This window comes from Nylanderia fulva, unplaced genomic scaffold (assembly GCF_048542155.1).
Source record: "Nylanderia fulva isolate GAGA-0341 unplaced genomic scaffold, ASM4854215v1 Scaffold1, whole genome shotgun sequence".
Classification (NCBI taxonomy): domain Eukaryota; kingdom Metazoa; phylum Arthropoda; class Insecta; order Hymenoptera; family Formicidae; genus Nylanderia; species Nylanderia fulva.
Window position 1 is genome coordinate 3,248,850 of NW_028189192.1, and position 21,979 is coordinate 3,270,828.

Below are 21,979 nucleotides of genomic sequence, written 5' to 3' on the forward strand. Positions count from 1 at the left end.
GGGATGATCGTTCAACACGATGTGTTCAGTCTGTCTGATCTCCGATAAAATTGTAGTTTGCGTTTGCAATGTTCGCATTCATACATCGGCCTTCGCCGCAATGCGAAGTACTTAATGCGTTTAGAATTAATTAAGCGTGCGCTGAAACAACGTTCTATCATTTTACAAATTGGTAAAATAGGATTGCTATATATCGCGTGTCCCTCGTACCCTATGTTAAAAATAATATTGTCAAAAAATTATATCATAAGACAATTATTAAAACATTTTTTAAATAAATGTGAAAAAATATAAATTTAATCATAAATTAATAAATAAAAAGTTATGAAAATAAATAAAATATATTAGTAAATCTATTTTTAAGCATTATCTCTGTTTTAACGTAGTGCCTCCGAGCAATCATAGCGAGATATCGATTAAGCTATTTCCTCGCACGCGAATTGATCAATATTTTTATCACTTTATCTGTGAAAATACGTAATCATTATTAATCTAAATGTCTCAACAGGCGAATTCGTTTATCATGTCATGTCAGTACCTAAGAGGAAACTTATCTAAAAAGCGTCATATATTTCAACATTTTAAATGTACGGAGAATTAACAAAGACGGAGATCAATAGTTAACGTCTCACCGACATGCGAAGTGTAATTGAAGAAAGATCTTCGTGATTTCGCGCGTTGTCAGTCGACGGCCTTCGGATCGATGGCCGGGCTAGGTGAGAGTCGAAGAGGACACCGAACCCAAAGCCGATTCCTTTACACACAAATACCGAGAGCGTGTTCCATTTTCTATTTTTCTTTAGAAAGAGCCAGGTTGGCCCGGGTTTGCAGGGAGCAGGTGACCATGGTTACCATCAACGACCACATTATTATACCATTTTCCCGGGATCGTCGACCAATGATAGATCGCTAATGCGACACCCGCGGCAGGACCCGGTGTATCACTTTGAACAACCAATGAGGCCGTGTCTACCTGTCTGTCGTACCGGCCGCTTCGAGGCTGAGGATTTCGATCGAAACCCTTTGCGCTTAGACTCAGACTAAGAGTCACCACCTAGATCGGTCCCACTGACTGTACGGCCGTCGCGCGGAACACAAGTCGGTCGATTATGCGTTTGGCTTTTTGAACCTCGCGAAGTGCCCTGAGGTAGATTGCAAATTAGAGGAATAAAGTTTAAGATAATAAGATTCATTTGTGAGACAAATTATCATCATGGAGTCCTGTGGGATGAATGTCATCAAGTACATTCTCTTCATCTTCAATTTGATCTTTGCGGTGAGTGACAAGAGCAATCTTCTTGAGAATAATCTGAATAGCAAATGTCCATTTAAAATTACTTAAATAAAAAGTATTTTTTTTTATTTCTTTGGTAATTTTCCTGTGAGTTTCCGGGGTTTTTTTATTCAATTTTTATTGATTTTTCTGGGAATGCACAAGATCACTTTTAAATATCTATCTTACACGTAAAAGAATTCCATGATTTGAGATACATTTCTTAAGTTTTTTCCATAGTAGCGTTTTCGAGGATTATACTTCAATAATATATTGAGTATATAAAATATAAAATATATTGAGTACATAATATTGAGAATGTAATTTCGTTCATTCTTTTGTTAACTATTAACAGAGATCATTTTTCGAAAATTCAATAAAATATTTTTTATATACGATATAAAAATATGTATATTTGTCATTTTTTTAATTTTTGGAAAAAATCAAGAAGGTGTAAAGCAGAGACTTTCGGAGACAAAGAAAATTGCGTGTAAATGTTAAAATCATTTTTTCTAGATATCCGGTATAGGTATCATCGCGGCTGGTGCGTGTGTGTTAGCAGATGTCGGCGACTTCACTCATTTTGTAGAAGGCAGAATATTGGCACCGCCTATAATACTCATAATTGCGGGAGCTATCGTTTTCGTTATAGCTTTTCTAGGATGTTACGGAGCGATCAAGGAGCACTACAACATGTTGATCGCCGTAAGTTAAAAAATATACCGCATAAATTAAAAAAGCTCAAAGTAATACAATTTTATATTTACATTTAATAATTATTAAAATAATAAAAAAATAAATTAAAAAATGTAAATTATTTATCATTGAAATATTGTCATAGAAATATTCAAGAGACCGTTATTCATACATATATGTGACTTATCAGTGCCCTATCTGTTCACTTCTGTGATTTTTCTTGAGTATGAGTGACACCGACGAGATTGGTGTCAGTGATAATAAATAATAAATATCATTCCTTTTTGAATCGAAATAAAATATGTTCATTACGTTATTTTATAGTAAAATTTTACGGTTAATATAATATTTTATTTGCATCCAAATCCACGACTTAATTAAAAAAAAATGATGTAGTTGCTAAGAAAAGACGTCCCGTAAGTTTATCATCTATATTCATACAAACATTTTTAACTTTTTAAATATGTATGATGGACAATTAATTAAATTGCGGCAATATTCTGTATTATATGATTTATCGCATCCAAAATAATGAACACTTTTTTCAAACTCAGTATTTGGAATAAAATTAGCGTAAAGATGAAAGAAACTGAGCCATCTCGAAAAACACTGAAATCAAACTGACTAAACTGTGGATATGTGTAAATAATCATCACTGATAGGTCACGGATGTCACTGATACGGTACGGACACAGATATGTGTAAATAGACTTTAATTAATTTTAATCAAAATCTTGAATTAATTTTTTCTATTCGATTTCTAAGATTGAAACACATGTGTTTAATGTATTTTCATTTATATCTTGTATAATCTTCATATAGATTTTTTTTAGTGAGAAAGCAAAATAAATAATTTATTTGAATAATAATTTGAAAGTGGTAAAAAAATTAGATAAATAAAATTGATGACAAACATAATTTATAGTTTGCGGCCGCGCTGTTAATAATATTCGTGATCGAGCTCGCGGTGGGCATAGCGGCGGCGGTGTTTAAAAACGATTTCAGCATGGTTATGAAAGACACCCTGAAGGAATCAATAAAGAATTATACGGAAGCTGACAGGATGGCCTGGGATAACGTACAGAAAAAGGTCAGTATACTGAATCTGGAACGTAGTACGTTAATTGGTTTGTCAATAAAGTGAGGTGAGAAAATCGATATAAGTTCCGTTTCATGAAAAAAATAATGTAAACCGACAACTCCTGTAATAATGATAGGTCGCAAGTTATGTAAAACGATCATTGCGTGCAAGAATAGCCGAGCAATTAAAGTCAAATTATTCGTTATTGCGAATGCATTGACTACTCTAATCTCGGTTCTAACTTTGTGGTGCTGCCATATTTTAACAATATATTTTAAACTGCTTTTTTCTTAAACTATACTTTTTGAACAAACATACTCCTAACATCTTAAATATCTTTTCCTTATTTGATAAATCAAAATAACAACGTATACGCTTATACAAAAAGAAATAATTAATTGTCAATTAATTTAATCGTGGCTTAAATATTTAATTGTTGTAAATGAAAATTAAATTCCTAAATAATTGTTGAATTAATTAATCCCATTAATTCGTCCCATTAATCTTTTCCGTTTGTACGATAGTTGCAATGTTGCGGCGTGGATGGTCCCAATGATTGGAGCTCGTCTAATGGATTCACATCAAGTTTTCCAGCCTCTTGTTGCGCGGAAGATATGCAGGTGATTTGTCAGCAGGGTAGTTCGAAGGTGTATCGCGACGGTTGCTTCGAGAAGTTGTCAATGCGAGTCCATAAGGGCGCTACGGTTTTGATCGGCGTGGGTATCGGGATAGCTTTTGTGGAGGTGAGTACATTTTTTGTTTCATTTATTTCACAAGATATTTTAATTAACTATATCGAGTCAATGCCGTGCCGGAATTTGCTTCTTGCTCTCATTGAAATCAAGCAAAACAAGTTTTAAGCAACAGCTTAAAGTAAGAAAAAAAAATATTGTGAATCTGCTGACGCAGAAGTAATATATCTAAAAGTAGTTTCTAAAAAAAGATTGTTCAATTAAAGAATTATGTGCTGATATTTATTATAATTAAAATAGAAAATATATTTTAAATTAGCAATATTCTATATCTTGATATAATATATATTATCTTTTTTAGATTGCTGGTATCATTCTTGCTTGTTGTCTCGCTACAGCTGTAAAAAGGGAAACTGATGCTAAATAAAATGAGATGTATTAAATTCATTTTTTATTACGTCAATTTTTAACCGCAAAATCCGCTGTCTCGTCGAGTTAAAAATTTCGATTAAAAAACTTATTTTTCATCGTATCAAAAAATCAAAAGATCAATACATTCTTTAAAAACTAATTATTATAAATTTTATTTATAATATAATATCGAACATGGGATTTTCGCTCATTCTTCGCGTTCGTCTCTTAATAGCACAATAGTAAATCTAAATCTCAGACTTGGTTAATAACTCGATACATTTATCATATTTTGGAATTATATCGTGCTTCTGCTTTTATATACAATAAATATTTATTCCTGAAAATACTAGAAAAATATATTTCTAGAATAGATGAGAAAGAGGGCAGCATTATAGAAATTTCCACTTTTAAATATGTATACATCAAAATAATTGTTTTTCATTAAAAATTATATCGTTAATTATATTAGTTTATAATTATAATGTATATTATACAACAAATACCACAATATAGTTATGGATATAATTGGTGTGTTATTGATATTTGTCACGTATTATATACATACGTATATTTAATATTATTATATATTATATATCATATTATTATATTATATCATTATATATTATATTATATCATTATACATATTATAATCATTATACATATATTACATATTGATATTTTATTTATCAAAATTTAACTCAACTCTTTTGCGTGATTATGATTGTATATGTATTTACAATGCAAATGTAAATTGTATAAAAGTATGCTTTCTCTCCCATGTGCTATTTATACATACATATATACATATATCTATATATTCCTACAACAATTATTTTGTTTTCAGTATATTAAAAAAAAATTATTTTTGTTATTTATCTCCTATACAAATATTTTTGGCATATTTATTTAGTATTTGACATATTTTTGTTTAATTTGTCAATTATGTTGTTTTATATAAGTATATAAATTACAAAGTAGTAATCTTCTGCTAAAATAAGTTATCTCTTGTGTGTGTATGTGTGTGTGTTATGTATTTAAATTATATAAATCTTTATATTTATAGAAATTCTGACATACCTGAGAATAAAATTTAATTAAAAGAAATTCCTAAAATGCTAAACTCTCACAATCATTAAAATAATGACCCCTAAAATAATTTTTTAAATGAGAAATTAATTATTTTAAAAAGTAATATTTAATAAAAAAAGTATTCGGAATGAAATATTAGAGTATTAAAAATATCTACTCTGAGTTTCACCTATTTAAAAAATAAATCTTTTCTAGATTTAAAATTAACAATTTTTAATTACGAACTTGATAAAAGATAACAAATTAAGTTTTTTAAATTACAAGTATATATGTATATGTATATATATATATATATATATATATATATATATGTCTTTTTTTTATTTTGTATCATAATTTTGTATTAAGTATTTGATTTTAATCTATACGTACTTTAATAAAAAAATAAAATTCTTAAAATTTAAACATTATTTTAATTGAATTATTGCTGCTACTATACACACCCCACACACACACACACACACACACACATTTAAAAAAATCAATTTTCTTAAATTGTTTCATCAATTTATATTTCTTTTAATGAAAAGTTTATTGTATCATCTGTGTACACGATTTTTTTTATATTAAATATCTCTCTAAATATGTATCATATGTAAAAAACTTAATTTTTTTCTGTTTGTTTAATAGAAAATACTTTGATACGTTTTAATACCTTTTTTTCAAAAAAAATAAATTGATGGTCAAAAAAAAGGTATTAAAACGTATCAAAGTATTTTCTATTAAACAAACAGAAAAAAATTAAGTTTTTTATATATGATACATATTTAGAGAGATATTTAATATAAAAAAAAATCGTGTACACAGATGATACAATAAACTTTTCATTAAAAGAAATATAAATTGATGAAACAATTTAAGAAAATTGATTATTTTAAATGTGTGTGTGTGTGTGTGTGTGTGTGTGTGTGTGTGTGGTGTGTATAGTAGCAGCAATAATTCAATTAAAATAATGTTTAAATTTTAAGAATTTTATTTTTTTATTAAAGTACGTATAGATTAAAATCAAATACTTAATACATAATTATGATACGAAATAAAAAAAAAAGAGGCCTCCCCGGCGGGGAATCGAACCCCGGTCTCCCGCGTGACAGGCGGGGATACTAACCACTATACTACCGAGGACTCTTGACATAGATGTAACTTTTCAAGCATTATAAATGCTCATAAAATTTAAAAATCTTTAATTATAAAATATAATAAATATGGCCTTTATATATATATTAATTACGCTATATTTGTATAAGGATATCTACAATGTGTCATATATGTAAAATATCTCTAATACATTTTCGTATTATCGATAAAGTTGAAATTATTAATACCAATCACTAATTTACTACTATTCATATATATATAATTATATTACTAATTTAATTTTATTAGGAAGAGAGGAATCGTAAAATATTAATATTTATAAATTTATTTTTTAAAATAAATAATTGGATTATGATCAGTATAATCCGAATATAATTATGTCTGTAGGGATATAAACCACAGTACAAATCTCCTTAATAACAGTTAATTATATAAAAAAATTAAAAGTCTTGCAAATTTTATATCTTTAGTACATCATCTTTTATCAAGTATATGATGATGTGCTCTACAATACAAACATTATGATACAAATTGAAACAGTTTCCCATAACAATGTTACAAAATAATCGCAAACATTAATATTATATATACCATAAAAATATTATTATTGTATATATTGATATTTTGTAATAGTAATATTTTAATAAAAAATATATTAATTATTTTTCGATATTTTGGAACAAATTTTTGAATGTAAACTCTTTCATATTGTATACATACGAATGTGATTCGTTCAAATAAAATTAAAGCGTCTCGTGAATACGCAAATGTTTCGATAAATTACTTTTGTTAATAAGCAATTTTAACATTGCCAATTTAAGCAGTTGTAAATCGCTGGTAAAGAGCGATAGAATGCATTCGCAATTATAATAAATGCAATATGTAAGAAAACTATGACAATTATTTTTTAATAATAATTCAACATTCAAATCATTGAAATAACCGAATTTGGCGAGTTTTCAAAATTATTTTATTCATAATTCTTTTCCTAACAATTAAAAATTAATATTTTAGCTTTCATAAAATCACTATATGTATAATTAAAAGAAAGAGCAGAATTTGCAGTTTTATATAAATAAATTTTTAAACAATATCAAAAAGAACAAAAAATTAATCACAAAGTAAAAAATATTAGAAACCTTGCAATTAAAAGTCCTTATAAATCATTGAAAAATTACATTAATTGAAATAAAATAACTGTCATGTTAATAAAAATAGACAAACAAGAGCAATGATATTATTTGTAATGTAATTAAGATTATAAATTATTTAAGATTATTCTAATAATTTTTCTTTTAGTATTATATTATTAAATTAAATTAAATTTACAAAATATTAAATTATTGCACAGACGAAGAAAATAGATATAAAAAAAATTTTTAATTTAGTTTATAAAATTTAATTTATATTCCTATATTATATCAGATATAATAAATAAAAAAGCAATAAATATTATATAAAAAGTCATATTAACATGTAAAATAAGCATAAAATAAGAGATAATATTAAAAATATTATTTACTTATTGTTAGCAAAATATCTAAACTCAAAATACAGAAAATAAAAGATATATAAAAAATTTAACACATATGCAATGTAAAATTTGTAAAATAAATTTGCAGTTTGTCTTAATATATACGTATGGATCACAGTTGCCATCTGTATAACATAAAACAAAGTCTTGTAATATATCGACCGAGTACAAATAATATGTAAATACATGTAATACACATGTCCAAAATGATTTTATAACTGATATATATAATTATGATTATAAACTTATAAATGATAATTTTTTCATTTTTTTATATTAAATAAAGCGATTATTTAAAAAGAAGCTATATATACAAAACGTGAGCTGGTCAGAGGCGTAATGATGAATGTAAGTCATCAAGGTTCCGTGGTGTAGCGGTTATCACGTCTGCTTTACACGCAGAAGGTCGCCAGTTCGATCCCGGCCGGAACCACTTACTTTTTTTGTAATTAATATATACTTTGCATCATAAAGATTTAATGGATGCTAATTAACAAATAAAAAAGTTAAAAAAACCCAGTAAAAAAGAGACTAAAGAATTTGTTTATTTGATTAAACTCAACTTTTTCTTATTTATCTATTTTTATGATAGAGAACATGATAAAGAACACGATAATTATTTTATTTTAATTAATGTAATCTTTCAATATTTTATAAGGTCTTTTAATTGCGAGGGTTTTATATTCTTTGCTTTTATGACTAAAGAGAGACTAAAGAATATTGATTAACAAATAAAAAAGTTAGGAAAAGATAGTAAAAAGAGAAACTTAAATAATGAATGTGTTTATTTCTTAAAATATAAAACATAAGAAGCTGACAATGAGATACTATATTCTTTCAATATATGCAATTCGTTTTTTTTTTAATTTTGCTCAACTAATATTAATCTTAATAATAATTATTTATCTAAGATAAATTACTTTATTAATAAAATATAAAAATTATAAATTAAAAATCTTTGTAAAATAGAGCTATAAGTAAAGATCTTAATTTTTTGCTTTTTATCTTATTTTCTTTTGTTTGAAATCTAAGGAAAGAGAGATAAAAAAATGTTTTAAAGCTTATACAAGATAAGAATCGTGTCGTAATATTGCGGTATTGGTCGTCTCCGACAAAGACCTGGAAGATTATTATGACCCCTATATTTAACAATCTCGCATGAGATTGTATCAACGTGATACTTATGTACACGCAAAAATGAGAGCAATGTAGCTAATGGTTAATTATTATTTCATCAGTAAGTACGTATATATATTAAGCATTACGTAAATTTCAAAATTATAGAGTGCTCTATAATTTGCGAAAAAAGAATTCATTACAAAGTTGTAATTTTTATGTCTTTACAAGTGAACGAAAAGTCCAATAATAATTATTATGTCACGATTTTCTGTTTTAAATGGTACTTACAAGTTTCGACAATTTCTGTTTGTTTTTTAAATCTCTTGCAAAATAATTTCACCGCGTGAAACATTTATACAAGTTCGTAATTATTTTATATTGTACATTGTATATTTGTTTCTTAATATTCTCGTAAAATCTTACTGACGATGAGAAGAACGAACTTCACCTGCTTAAGTTTTCGATTGTTTCAACACTGAAGTGTGAAATTTGGACCGTATGATAAGACGAGAAAAGCACTTCGCGGGACTTTAAACATGCATCAATATTACCTCGTTTGCTATATGTTTCGTCGAGAAATAAGATACTAAAAGACGTTTGGAAGGAAAAAACCGGATCTGCTCTGATTGTAATGGCAGAAAGAAACAGTTGGCTGAACGCAGGTGGAAGACCAGATGGTACAGGTCCAGGGAGACAGTGAATGAAAGACCAGAATGTTTTTTTCTCTTTTGCCTTCTCTCTCGAAATCGAATATAAAGAATGCGACAAGATAAATGCAAGCGCATGAGCTGAATATCAATTTCGATTTCCTGTCACGGCTTACAATGCCACTGACTGACCCTTTTCCCGTGACATCAAACTATGCTAACATAATCGATCGCTTTCGAGACATAAGTTGAATTGAGACTCATTCAGTATAATCTGATTCTAAATTGTATTTCAGTGTGGAATCATAATACTAAAATAGCATTCTCTTTTTCGAAACCCATGTTAAAATATTTAAATATCATAGATAAAATTGTTTGTTTTTATGTCAAATAAAATTATATTGTTTATTGAGAAGAGATAGAACAAAAATCTTTATGCAAAAAAAGTTCTCAGAAATACCAAATTTCTATCAAATTATTTCTCGATGAGATTGTTATATTATATTCAATAAGAATTTATAATATTAGGAACGACAATCTCAGGAGACAAAAATTTACTTTAATTTGGATCGAATCTATTTGCGATCTACGTAAGAGATTGCACTATGTGTTTAACTTAAGAATTTTATTATCTGAGACTCGTAGAACTCTCTGATGAGTACGGAATGGGGCATGAAACTTTCAATAGCTGTTCACTTGAAAGTTTTGCTCTCCAAAAGTCCTTTTCGATAATAAAGCTATCGAGACATCGTCTTATAGACAAGAGATAAGATCAGTTATTCCTTAATAAGTACAATTCTATTGCAGTGACATTATATGTATTCGAGAAATTAATAATCTTTAGAAGAGAAAATATGCAGCATGCAGCTATTTTTTCAACTTGGAAAAAATTAATATATATTTTTGGACAAAAAATATAAAATATTTCATTATATATAAAATTAAGATTTATTAATATATTCTATGTACGCACATGTGTGATACATATTAACTTTTCTCAGATTCCAAATAAAAATGCAAACATTTCTTTATCTTTCTTTATCTTTTTTTATTTCTTTAATAAAATAAAAAATAAAAATTTTATTTAAAGAAATAAAAAAAAGTGAAGAACAAAGTTTTTAGCATTTTTTATTTAGAAAAATCAATTTATATACACAATAAAATATCATTTTTTGTCTAGAAATATACATACTATATATTAATTTTTCCAAGTGGAAAAAATACACGGTCAAGTTAGTTAATTTTTTCTTCTAAAGATTATTAATTTCTTGAAAAATCACTATTCAACTCCATTATCAAACATGATGTTTTGTATATTTATATAAAAACTAAGAAACGCACGCGATATATCTTGAAAACGATTCATAGTTATGATTTCACGGTATTATTTCGAGGCCACAGGTGTGCTGTTCTGAGACGCGGCATGATCATTCAGAAGTAGATAATCATGAATAAGACGCAATTAGTTATGTACCACCCGCGTCGAGCGATCAGTCAGTTTCAATGACGGGTTCACAACCGAGCACTCGATCCCTTCGATTTCTTCCACCCTTGCTACTCGCGTATGTCCTGCGGGGACTACCTGTTCGAAGAACTGTGAAATCTTGAGAAACCAGTCCTGCTACAACGTTAACGTTTGCCGGCGACGTTCACCTGCGACTTCTTTCGTCCGGTCCATCATTCATGACGGCTGAACTTGACCCCGAATTCTTTGATCTCATATCCTCTCGATGAGAAATAATTTCTTCCCCCTTTTCCCATGATTTTTCATAACGCGGGTTATCGAAAGAAATTTGTTCCATATAATGTATATTTAGTATTACGATAATGCAGTAATAAATTACGTTCACGTCTTGTGCACAAAAATTCATCCTTTATCTCACATTAAGTTCTTATAAAATTACTTTAATTATTAAACTTTTTTCTGTAAAAAATTATACATAGTCGTTTTTAATTTATATTGTGTACTAAAATATCCCACAAAAGGTTATTTATAAATTTCCAGTTATAATTAATGATTTTAAAAACTATACACGTTCAATATTTTTCAATAAAAAATTTACTTTTTTCGGGCAACTTTCCAGGTCACAAACCTTAGCGACTAACCGGCAAGCAAAAGTAAAGTAATAAATAATAAAAGTTTTTTTCACTTTTAATTCCTTTTTTCTCAGACAATGTCTCTTTTATGTCAGAGACGGTAGTCAAAAAAGGCAATATTTCTTGTTGCCAACATTTTTCGGAGAGCATTTAAACTCTTCCGCTTGACGGAGGATGCGGAACCGGAGCGACGCGGTGAAGAAGTGGAAGAGGAGAAGATGTTGGCAAGCCGTGCGCAAGAATAAGAGAAGAGAGATGCACATCCGCGGGCGAAGCTGCATCTCTCTCAGCGGCGCGGCCGAACGAGAGAAAAATCGATTCATCCGCGCCGAGAGTCGGCTCAGCTGTGCGCGGCGACGAGAACGCGACTCCGAAACGGTGACTGAAACACGGCTTGAGACAATTGGCACACGCGATTAGCCGCCCCGTTTCCGCGTGCGAATTTAGACGGACTAAATCTCATTGAAATTTAAAAATACTACCCTTTCGTGCGCGAAGACAAACGTTCGCGGCGAGATATCTCGCGAAAACTTGACGCGTACCTTCATGCATACACATTTGCATTAAGGAACGACTGTATTCTCTCTTACTGCGCCGTCTTGAAATTGGACCAGATATTTTAGCATATCAAAGCAAAACTTTTTATATTCATTCTTTAAATCGTATGCTTTTCATTGCAATTATTTTAAATATGCTTGAAAGGAGAAAAAGAATAATGAGATTCTTGCTTGCGTGTTAGATGAATATATCACTCTATAATATTGTCTATGACACGTCTTTCACGATAATACTGATTAATAATCTCTAAAAACTTAGACGCGAATATAGATATTTAAGATTAAATGCGCAACTACTGTAGGAATTTTCTCTCTGTTTATTGCACGGTAAATTGAACTATGTATACATGAAATATATATTTACTTTAGCCGGCGCGGCGTTTGCGCACGATTTCACTGCTCTGTTTCGAATGAATGCTGCGAAGAGGTGAAATACATGGATTTGCATAGGCACGTATGTAAGCATGTGCATATGCATGGCGTAGACAGATGTTAAATGTCCAAGAGCGAATGCCGCCAATGCAACGCGGTACGCATCTAAATTAATTTTACTCCCCGTGATAAATGGTTGCTATAAGTATCCGACAAATTGCACGTACAGAATCGTACTCGAAGAAGCGGCAACTCATAATTATACGCGCACTCTCATTGAGCCACGTCAATCTCGTAGAGATATTAACAAAGAATTTTATAGTCCGTTCAACATATATCGTAATTGCACGTGCACGCGCGAGTTTCCGCTATTCATACATAATTAATGATAATATGATGATATCAACTGTGTAAATCAAACTTTATAACAAAAGAGAAATATTTATCACTTGACATTGTACTCTGCCTCGTCTTTTCCAAGATTAATTCAATGATCAATTCAGTGGCTTTTATATGCGGTTTCATAAAGAGCTTTGACTAGATTAATGCAAACACGATATTAGCTATCTTATCTTATCGCAAGTCGTTTTTAGCGATGTTGTTCAATTACACTATATAAACCATCGGAGAGAATCTTTACACACTTTAATGTCCATGCACAGTCAAATCATATAGATACATCATAATCAAACAAAATCGAATATTTCAATCGTAAGCATTCTGTATGCATGCAGTTATCATAATAAAGTATTTAATTTCATTACTGATAAAATTTCATAACAATATATATATAATATATATATATATATATGATATATTGTATGCATGCAGTTATCATAATAAAGCATTTAATTTTATCAGTAATGAAATTAAATACTTTATTATGATAACTGCATGCATACAGAATGCTTACGATTGAAATATTATGAAATTTTATCAGTAATGAAATTAAATGCATAATAAAGCATTTAATTTCATTACTGATAAAATTTCATAACAATATATAATATATATAATATATATATATTTCATAACAATATATAATATATATAATATATATATTATATATGTTGTTATGAAATTTTATCAGTAATGAAATTAAATGTTTTATTATGATAACTGCATGAAATTTTATCAGTAATAAAATAAATGCTTTATTATGATAACTGTATGAAATTTTATCAGTAATGAAATTAAATGCTTTATTATGATAACTGCAGGCATACAGAATGCTTACGATTGAAATATTCGATTTTGTTTGACTATGATGTATCTATATGATATATAATATATACATATATATGTATATATATATATATATATATATATATATATATATATATATATAATCGTTTAAAATAATGACTGTGTGCATAAAATAAATAATAATTTTTTAGTAAATAATTATTTTCGTCGAGTGATTATTCGCGTTAGAAATTTATATTTTATACGATTTGAATGCAAACTCCTTTAAAAAATATTTTTCTATTAATAACATAAAATCATTGACAACGAAGTCACTATCTTCGCGACATTTTAAGATCGCGATATTTGAATGCATTAACGAAAATCATTTGTGATAAGATAACGTTGCCGAAGCATCTTACCTTGCAACGCTCGAAAAAAAATGTGCCGTTGTATTACGGAAGTCATTCGGTGTCGATGCTTTAACCTGGATCCATGTTCAGAGTCGTCCGTTGCATCGTCGTGCATTGGATAGATTAACACAGAGTTTCCTATAAATGCATAAATAATACATTAGATAGAGTTCCCTATAAAGTTTGTATACTAGGGTTTATCGGTGCGTCTAGTATTTTTATATCACTAGGCATTGTCGATTAGATTTAAATCTTGGTTTTATATCTAGATATATTTTGTACTTCATGACTGTTCGTTAAATAATAATATTAAAAAAATTATAATTTTATACATAATTGATATGTTGAATGAATTATTTTATCTCTAAATCTTGTGCTGATATATGTATATAAGTTCCTTTTTTGTATATTTAGCATTTTATGCTTTTGTTATAAACAGAGTTTGACATACTTTGCTTTTACTCCAGAATCAACGACGAATTTTTAATACATGTCATATATCCGATATTCTATGCGTGAAAAAAATGAACAATAATTATATTATTAATTAATTCTAACTACATATGTAATAAAAACGAAGAATTTAGAGTTAAAATATCGTGTATAATTTTCTATTAACTGATTTCAAAATTGAGTCTTGCGAATTAACTTCGCGACGCATACTCGATAATATTCAATAAAGAAGAAAAATGTATATGTGTCTATTATATCTTTGTTTTTCAAATGCTTCATACACGAGCGTTCTAGGACTATAATAACCCAGTGATTATTCTACAATCGAATCCGATAATTTATTTACCATTATAGTTGAGGAGTAGCGTAAGAGGTTATTCTATACTCGTCGTTCTTCAATGGCTCGTAAATTTCCGCATCGTTGAACTCGCGCACGTGCTAGCCAAAACAAATATCGAGCAAGACAGTACGGCTCGAAAACATCAACAAAAACGCGTAACCGAGTATCATTTACCAAAGTATTTCTCGGAATTCGCTCGGCTCACGAAGCCCGGCTTCTCGGCGCACCTGCATGCGGCGACGCTCGCGCCGAGAGAAGTTAGCCGCCGAATGGTGGGGGGGCGCTCGGCGCGCGCGACGAAGAGTGGGGGTCGCGTGTCGTCTCTGTCTCTCGTTCCGAGCAGCTCAGTTCGTGTTCGGCGCGCAACGCGGTACGTCGCGCGTTCTGTACGTGTGTGCGCGCGCGAGTTTTCAACACACAGTTTTCTCTCTCTCTCACTCTCTCCGTCACAGTGCGTTCCCCGTTCGCGTCGATATAATCGTCAACGCATCGGCGTTGCACCGCTCCGCCTCGTTTTGTCGCGTCGCGCGGAATCGCGGTCACCGGGTCGAATTTCGAGAACCGGGTCTCTCGTCTCGTCTCGTCTCGAGAGATCCCGTGTCCTTCCTCACCCGAGTCCGAGTGTCGCGGAGATGCGTAGGAAGCCGCGAGCAGCTGTAGCGGGATCGTCGTCGTGAGGCCGGTGGTACCGGAAGCTGTCCTTGGAACCGGAACCGGCGAAATGAGGTGAGTAAACCGATCGATATATCCCTTCGGCCCCGTCCGCCATTTCTAATTGTCGCACGCGCCAATTCCGCGCTTCATTTTCATCGTGAAGTTATTCGAAAAGGAATCACGTGACCGTGACGCGATCGAGGGGACGGTAAGGGCGAATTGCGTCGGATTTCAAGCGATTCGGAGCGCGTGAATTGCGCGAATATCAGTGCGAGGAGAGGACTCCTGGATGTTCCAGTTTCGAATTCGCACGCGATTATTGATCGTTCTGTGATCCTGGGAGAGCCGTACGTCGTTCTCCGAGATGCGAGCGCGACTTTTGTATAGCCGGTTCGATGATTTTTTCCAAAGGCAAACGACACCGGTGAGTTATCGTATATTCGACATTTTTTTCATGGCGTCGTTTTTTCCGGCATCATTTTACTTCTCAACGAACTTCACTGAAAAAAAATCCATGTACTTTTACATGGAAATTACTAGCTCAGAACTGGAAAAGTTACTTGCTTATCATTGTAATTTTTTTTCCATTTGTTTTAAAGTGAAAATACATATTAATGTAAAAATATAGGTAAAATTACTATTTTTATGCAAAAATCATATGTAATTTTAAATTTACCATTTTTACTTTATTAGAATTTTATTTTATAATGATTTATCTATTTTATTTATAACATTATTTTATAGCATTTATACATTTCTAACATTTCCTATGTGTAATTACATGTTTAGTGAAATATTTTTAATCTTGAAAATATTTAAGAATATATTTCATATAAAATTACATACAATCTGTAATCTTCCATGTAAGTATCAATATTGCATGATTATGCTGGGTCGGAAAAAAACCTAGCTTAATCATGTAATTTTACATAAATATTTTTTTCAGTGTTCGCTACGAAAACTCGACGATCGACAAACGCGAAGTGCGAGCGTCAAAATATATAATGTTATTTTAGATTCTGTTAATTAACATGCGATATTAATTTTTTCCGAAAAATGAAGTGAGACGTCGAGCTGCGTTCTCGCGGCATGTCTATGTTTTCATGACTGTTACTACTTTGAAGTATATCTCGAATTACTTGAATATCATTACAGTCGCGCTGTTAATGTATTTTACGAACAACAGAGCGGTCGTGAAATACGAATGCGCGCATCGTCAGTGCTTGAAAGTATACAATATTCGCGAATATTCAATAAATTGTTCGAATTTTCAAACAATGAAATAAATAAATAAGTGGAACACTTTAATTGCGAAAGTATATCTCTTTCGATATATATAAGCAGGTGCATTGAAATATTTTTATAGTTAATTGGTAGTTATTTAAATAATGATTTATTTAAATTGGAGTACATTAGCAGAGTCTAGTATATAATAATGTAATTTTTACACAATATGCAATTCTTAAAAAAATAAAATATTTTAATAAATTAGTAATTATATGTATTGCACATATATTTCGTAATTCTTAATATTAATAAACTTATATATTTTATATATAATTTAAATGAAATATTTAAACATTATTATACGTATATAATTTAATAAATCTAATAATTACATTTCTAATATTAATAAAAAAATAGAATTAATTAATGCAGTAATTTTTCAAATAGAATACATATAGCACATTTAAATAATGGATATTTTTATAGATTTTCTTTTGGTTAAAAAACATACAGATATTAAAAAAATATTTTCTCATGAAATCATGAAAGGAAATCATTAAAAAAACACTAATTTGATCAATAATTATTATTATAATAAATTAATTTATCGAGTTAGAAATATTTTAAATATTTTAATGATAGAACATGATTTGTATTGCATCTATTAAATATTGATACAAAATATATTTTATTTTTATTGTTAACAAGTTATGTTATTTTATAAATAATTTTAAGTTTTTTAAATAATGTTATATTTAATCGATTTCTACAATTAAATAGGAATATTTACGATACATTGTTCGCATACGGATGTATTTTGCCACAAAGGCGATTAAAAGTACCAATAATATTCAGCGATAGCTGCTATTAATATTTGCTACGATTCTCTTTTAATTTCTCGTCTCTCGGCAAAATGATTGCAATCGTATTATTTGTGTTTGTGTATCACGCTGGTGCGCTGTAATACTTATTGTCAACATAATTTAAATGCACAACAAATAAAATATTGACCGATTTATCCACTTGTTACATTACGCCTCTGCGATAGTTAGACCCGAAATAACCTTTGAGCATGGATTATGCAATTTTGCGGCAATTGGATGTTCAGCCGCATTGATCGTGATTACTTGCAAACCAATAATCTCAGAAAGCAGATTAAGGTCATTCTAATACGGGTCTAAACGTCATTTCCTATCCTGCCAATCCCGAGAATTGAAAATCAATGATTGCATTGCTTTCGTATTTGCAAAACACAATCACATTCATTTAATTTTCGTCGTGAATAAAAACAAAATTTTATTTCCTATATTTACAATCGATATTGACCGATCAAATATCACTGTATTTAACAATGGACATATCGCAATGTAAAATTTGGATGATAAACGAACGCAAATAATATATTGATTATATTCTATAGAAATATAACATCATATCATTGTAAACAATGATTTTCTTTAAAATTCAATTTGAGTATTTTTTCGAAGATCCAACGATACAAATTTTAAGGTAATTAAGAAACTGTTTTATTAAAATTTCAATTAAATTCTTTTGAAGAATATAGTACGCAATTAAGGCACTTCATTAAAACGGTTTTTTAAACATTTATTAATAATATCTGTTTATGCGTAATAAAACAGCGTTTTTTACAATTTATAAAGTAAATAAACGAATAGAACTAATAAGTTGTCTTAAAACAAGCTCTGCTATTATTCTCCGTTAAGAGAAAAACACAATGTGTAATTTTTATCGTAAGCAAGAGCAATTTTCCTCGGTAGTCAACACAAAAAGCGCACGTTCTCTTGAGACACTGTCGATTAATTATCATCTTAATTAGAGGGACGTGATTTATTATTCATTCTTTAATCAACGCATTCCTCGCGGAGAAAGAACTTTCGGTCTTATTTCTCGACGTCCAATTAAAGCAACGATGTAAAAACGACTTTTGACAAAAAGCTTTGGACGTGTGATTTTGAGCAAACATTCGAGATATCGACCACGTTCGTCCCTCCCGACGACGATGACGACGTGACGCTCTCTCGAAGAGCGATAAATTATTCCGCGACCCCGGAAGCAGGATAAACATTTGTCGAGCGGCGGCGCTTTATTATTTATGCGAACCTTTGTGAATGGCAAATAGAATCTTCACGACCGTGTTGCGTTACGTGCTACATGAATTTACAGTCGTGTCGCATAAAATGGTGCAACACAACGCTGTGCAACGCCGAAAAAAAATGGATTGTCGCTCGTGTAACGTTTGATGTAAACTGTATATTTAACGGTTGCACGCGGAATCGTCGTTGCTTGTTAGCAAACTTCCGCCCAACGGAATAATACACCGATAAAATATCGAAATTTATTTTCCGTCCGCGAGAAACAATATTGTTCCTTATTTACATATAATACACGATATAAGTTTGAGTTGCATAATGTTTTTTTTAAATTTCGATGAGTGTATGCATGATAAATTTGATAAGAATCTAATTAATGGATTTTTATAGCTTTCTTTATATATAAATAAAACAATGACTATTGACTGTAATATTATTTTTTTTAATATTTAAATTTTATTCTATTTTGCAAGAATGTATTTACAACATCTCACTTATATTAAGTACTTTAGAAGAAAATGTTTCTTGCTAATTTCTTAAAAAGAATATTTGTATAAATAAAGTAATATCGTAGTATAATTTTTCACATATATATAAACTTTTTCTGTAACAAATTTATATAGTTAATTTTATTTAAAAAGATAGGAAGATATTTAATTTAGTTATTCAAAATATTCAACCATTGAAAATAAAAAAATTTAATTAATATCGTAATACTTATTGCTCTTTTTTCAGTGAACAAATGTCACTGTTAATAATATATTAATAATATATTTTGTACCTCTATATTTATTTTTCATTAATTCTGCATTAATTTGAAGTGCCATTGCTATTGTTCTGATTCCAGGTGTTCCGGTAAATAAAGGACGCGTAATAACGAGAATGCTAAAAAGCTGCTTGAAAACCGTAAAGCACGATTCGTACCGCGATCGAAAGTGATTCCGCGAAGGGATTAAACGACGACGAGTATCTGTTTAAACCGGTGAACCGATTGTCGCGAAATCGACCGAAATCTCGTAACGTAAGAAAGCAGAATCCGCGCGTGAAAGAAAGAACTCTCTCCGTCCGGGAGAGATCATGGTGTGACTCGTGTGCGATCAACGCAGAGATCTCCCGGGAGATCGACGAGATTATCCGGTGATTGTGTGATTCCGGTAGTGATCGATTGTGGTGCTGGTGCTTGAAACGTAGCTGCAAGTCGGAGATCCGTCGGCGCTTAGGCCTCATCCTCGTCGTTTACTCATGCTGGGAGTGCTGAAGCGGCGCTGGAAGCCATCGAAAAGGTAAGTGAACGTAATCACTATTGTCGATCTATTATGTCACGTTGCATCGATCAGATTTGTGAACAGATCTTTTATTTACATGGATAATCAAAAAAGATAAGGATTTTGGCAGAAATATATTTATATGAAATATTGTATGTGTGATAGTAGTGATTCGTTGATTATATAATATGTGTATCGAGAAGGTATATATTCAATTTAGATGTACATAATTAATATACAAGCTTTTCAAATATTCGTATAGTAAGTGATGACTTTTTATATATTTGATTATCTGATTTAAATGAAAAGTTTGATAAATCTGTTTTATATTCTCTTGCTTTAACTCTTTAACTGTTGGGAATTATATAGTAATATTGATAATGGAATTACATTTTTTGTACTATTATTAAATAATAAGCTAATTTTTGACGCGTAAGAAGAGAGAGTGGAAAGTAAAAAACAGTAGACTTTTACAGAGAAAAATTAATAATTTTTCTCTCATAATCAGAAATTCTTTCCAAAGAAACGCGAAGTTAATTCAATATTTAACCTCTCTCTTGGAGTTTTTCTTAATTAATACATTAGAAAATGAAGGAATGTAAAATTCAACAACATTCTTTCATAAAAACATCTTTTAGTGGATTTATTTTTTATATAGTCGCGATGATATATAATTAATTTATTTAAAAAACAAATTGCTATACTCTTGCTCACCGCTTTGCAAGCTCTTTGTCTTTTTTTATGTAATCTCTGGTGGAAGTTAATCAGAAAAGTAATACATTAAAAAATGATGATCCCAAAAATTACATTGACTAAGCTGGTGCACGACACACCTCTCGTTTCTACTCTAAATAATTTATTTTTCGGAGATGGGAATTCATTTTAGTTCTATTAATTTTAGATCGCCGTTTTTCTGCTCTTCATATATCGCTATGAAAATGAACTGTGATCATATTTCATAGCAATGATTTGCACACTTGCGCAATTTTGTTCGTTTTTTAAAGCGTAAAGCGTGCTTGAAATTATTTTTCAACCGCCTATTTATGACATCCCTTTGGCGATGATTCGAAATGTCAATGCACAACCATTAATCGTTCCCCATTTTATCGCAATTAAAAATATCTCCACATGCGGCGAATCAATTTTATTTTCGTTTGATATTTATGCGAATATTTTTTGCAATATTATTTATTATTTAATTTATATGTATGCTATAATTGGTGCTTTTAAGCATGCAATATTATATTTTTATATAACCGATTATTATATTTTTATATAACTGATATAGAGCATCTCTAAAAGTTGAATTGATCAACTCCATTATTTGTATATTTCTTAATTTTAATACGAATTGTAGGAGGCTCTAATCATGTGCTCTGGTATTAAAAATGAAGAACTTTACAAAAAGTGCTGTTGATTACTTCTGAGAAGCTCATAAAAGCATAATGTTATTTATTCTGCGGTATTTAAGTGTGACCAGAATATAATATTAATATGCCTTGACATTTAAACTAGACAATTTATTAGAACCCCATTCTCTTAGTATATGATACTTGTCGAAACAATTCTATATACATAACTCTGACGCGCGTACAATTGCTTGTCGGCATCGCTGCGAGACGAGCGAATCAAACGGCTGTCGCAAGCCATATCGACAACGCG

General features: G+C 30.1%; 2 protein-coding genes, 1 long non-coding RNA gene and 2 other non-coding genes across 11 annotated transcripts in view; 3 read left to right on the plus strand and 2 right to left on the minus strand.

Moving 5' to 3' along the window:
- LOC114928450 (uncharacterized) overlaps positions 1–15,301 on the minus strand; it is a 32,286-nt gene extending 16,985 nt beyond the window's left edge. For all 3 annotated transcript variants that reach the window (XR_014924049.1, XR_014924048.1, XR_014924045.1), the window contains exons 1-2: positions 15,067–15,301; positions 14,277–14,405 (exon numbers count right to left, since the gene is read on the minus strand). This is a non-coding gene — a long non-coding RNA (uncharacterized LOC114928450). The remainder of the gene's footprint in view (positions 1–14,276; positions 14,406–15,066) is intronic.
- Positions 738–4,702, plus strand: LOC114928449 (CD63 antigen-like). Its single transcript, XM_029299662.2, has 5 exons — positions 738–1,276; positions 1,790–1,978; positions 2,895–3,059; positions 3,575–3,793; positions 4,104–4,702. Exons 1-5 carry the CDS (start codon positions 1,214–1,216, stop codon positions 4,167–4,169), a joined length of 702 nt encoding a protein of 233 aa, XP_029155495.1. The 5' UTR covers positions 738–1,213; the 3' UTR covers positions 4,170–4,702.
- TRNAD-GUC (transfer RNA aspartic acid (anticodon GUC)) lies at positions 6,299–6,370 on the minus strand. Its single transcript has one exon. It is a non-coding gene; the product is annotated as a tRNA-Asp (tRNA).
- On the plus strand, positions 8,238–8,310 carry TRNAV-UAC (transfer RNA valine (anticodon UAC)). The gene has a single exon. It is a non-coding gene; the product is annotated as a tRNA-Val (tRNA).
- Positions 15,302–15,409: 108 nt separating the features above from the next.
- LOC114928309 (uncharacterized) overlaps positions 15,410–21,979 on the plus strand; it is a 223,385-nt gene continuing 216,815 nt past the window's right edge. For 4 of the 5 annotated variants that reach the window (XM_029299409.2, XM_085479755.1, XM_085479760.1 and 1 more), the window contains exons 1-2: positions 15,410–15,786; positions 19,900–20,335. In XM_029299409.2, coding sequence (XP_029155242.1) covers positions 20,295–20,335 — 41 coding nt within the window. In that variant the 5' untranslated portion in view covers positions 15,410–15,786; positions 19,900–20,294. Of the gene's footprint in view, positions 15,787–15,880; positions 16,139–19,899; positions 20,336–21,979 lie in introns of those variants that run through there. The other variant, XM_029299410.2, reaches the window with a different exon arrangement.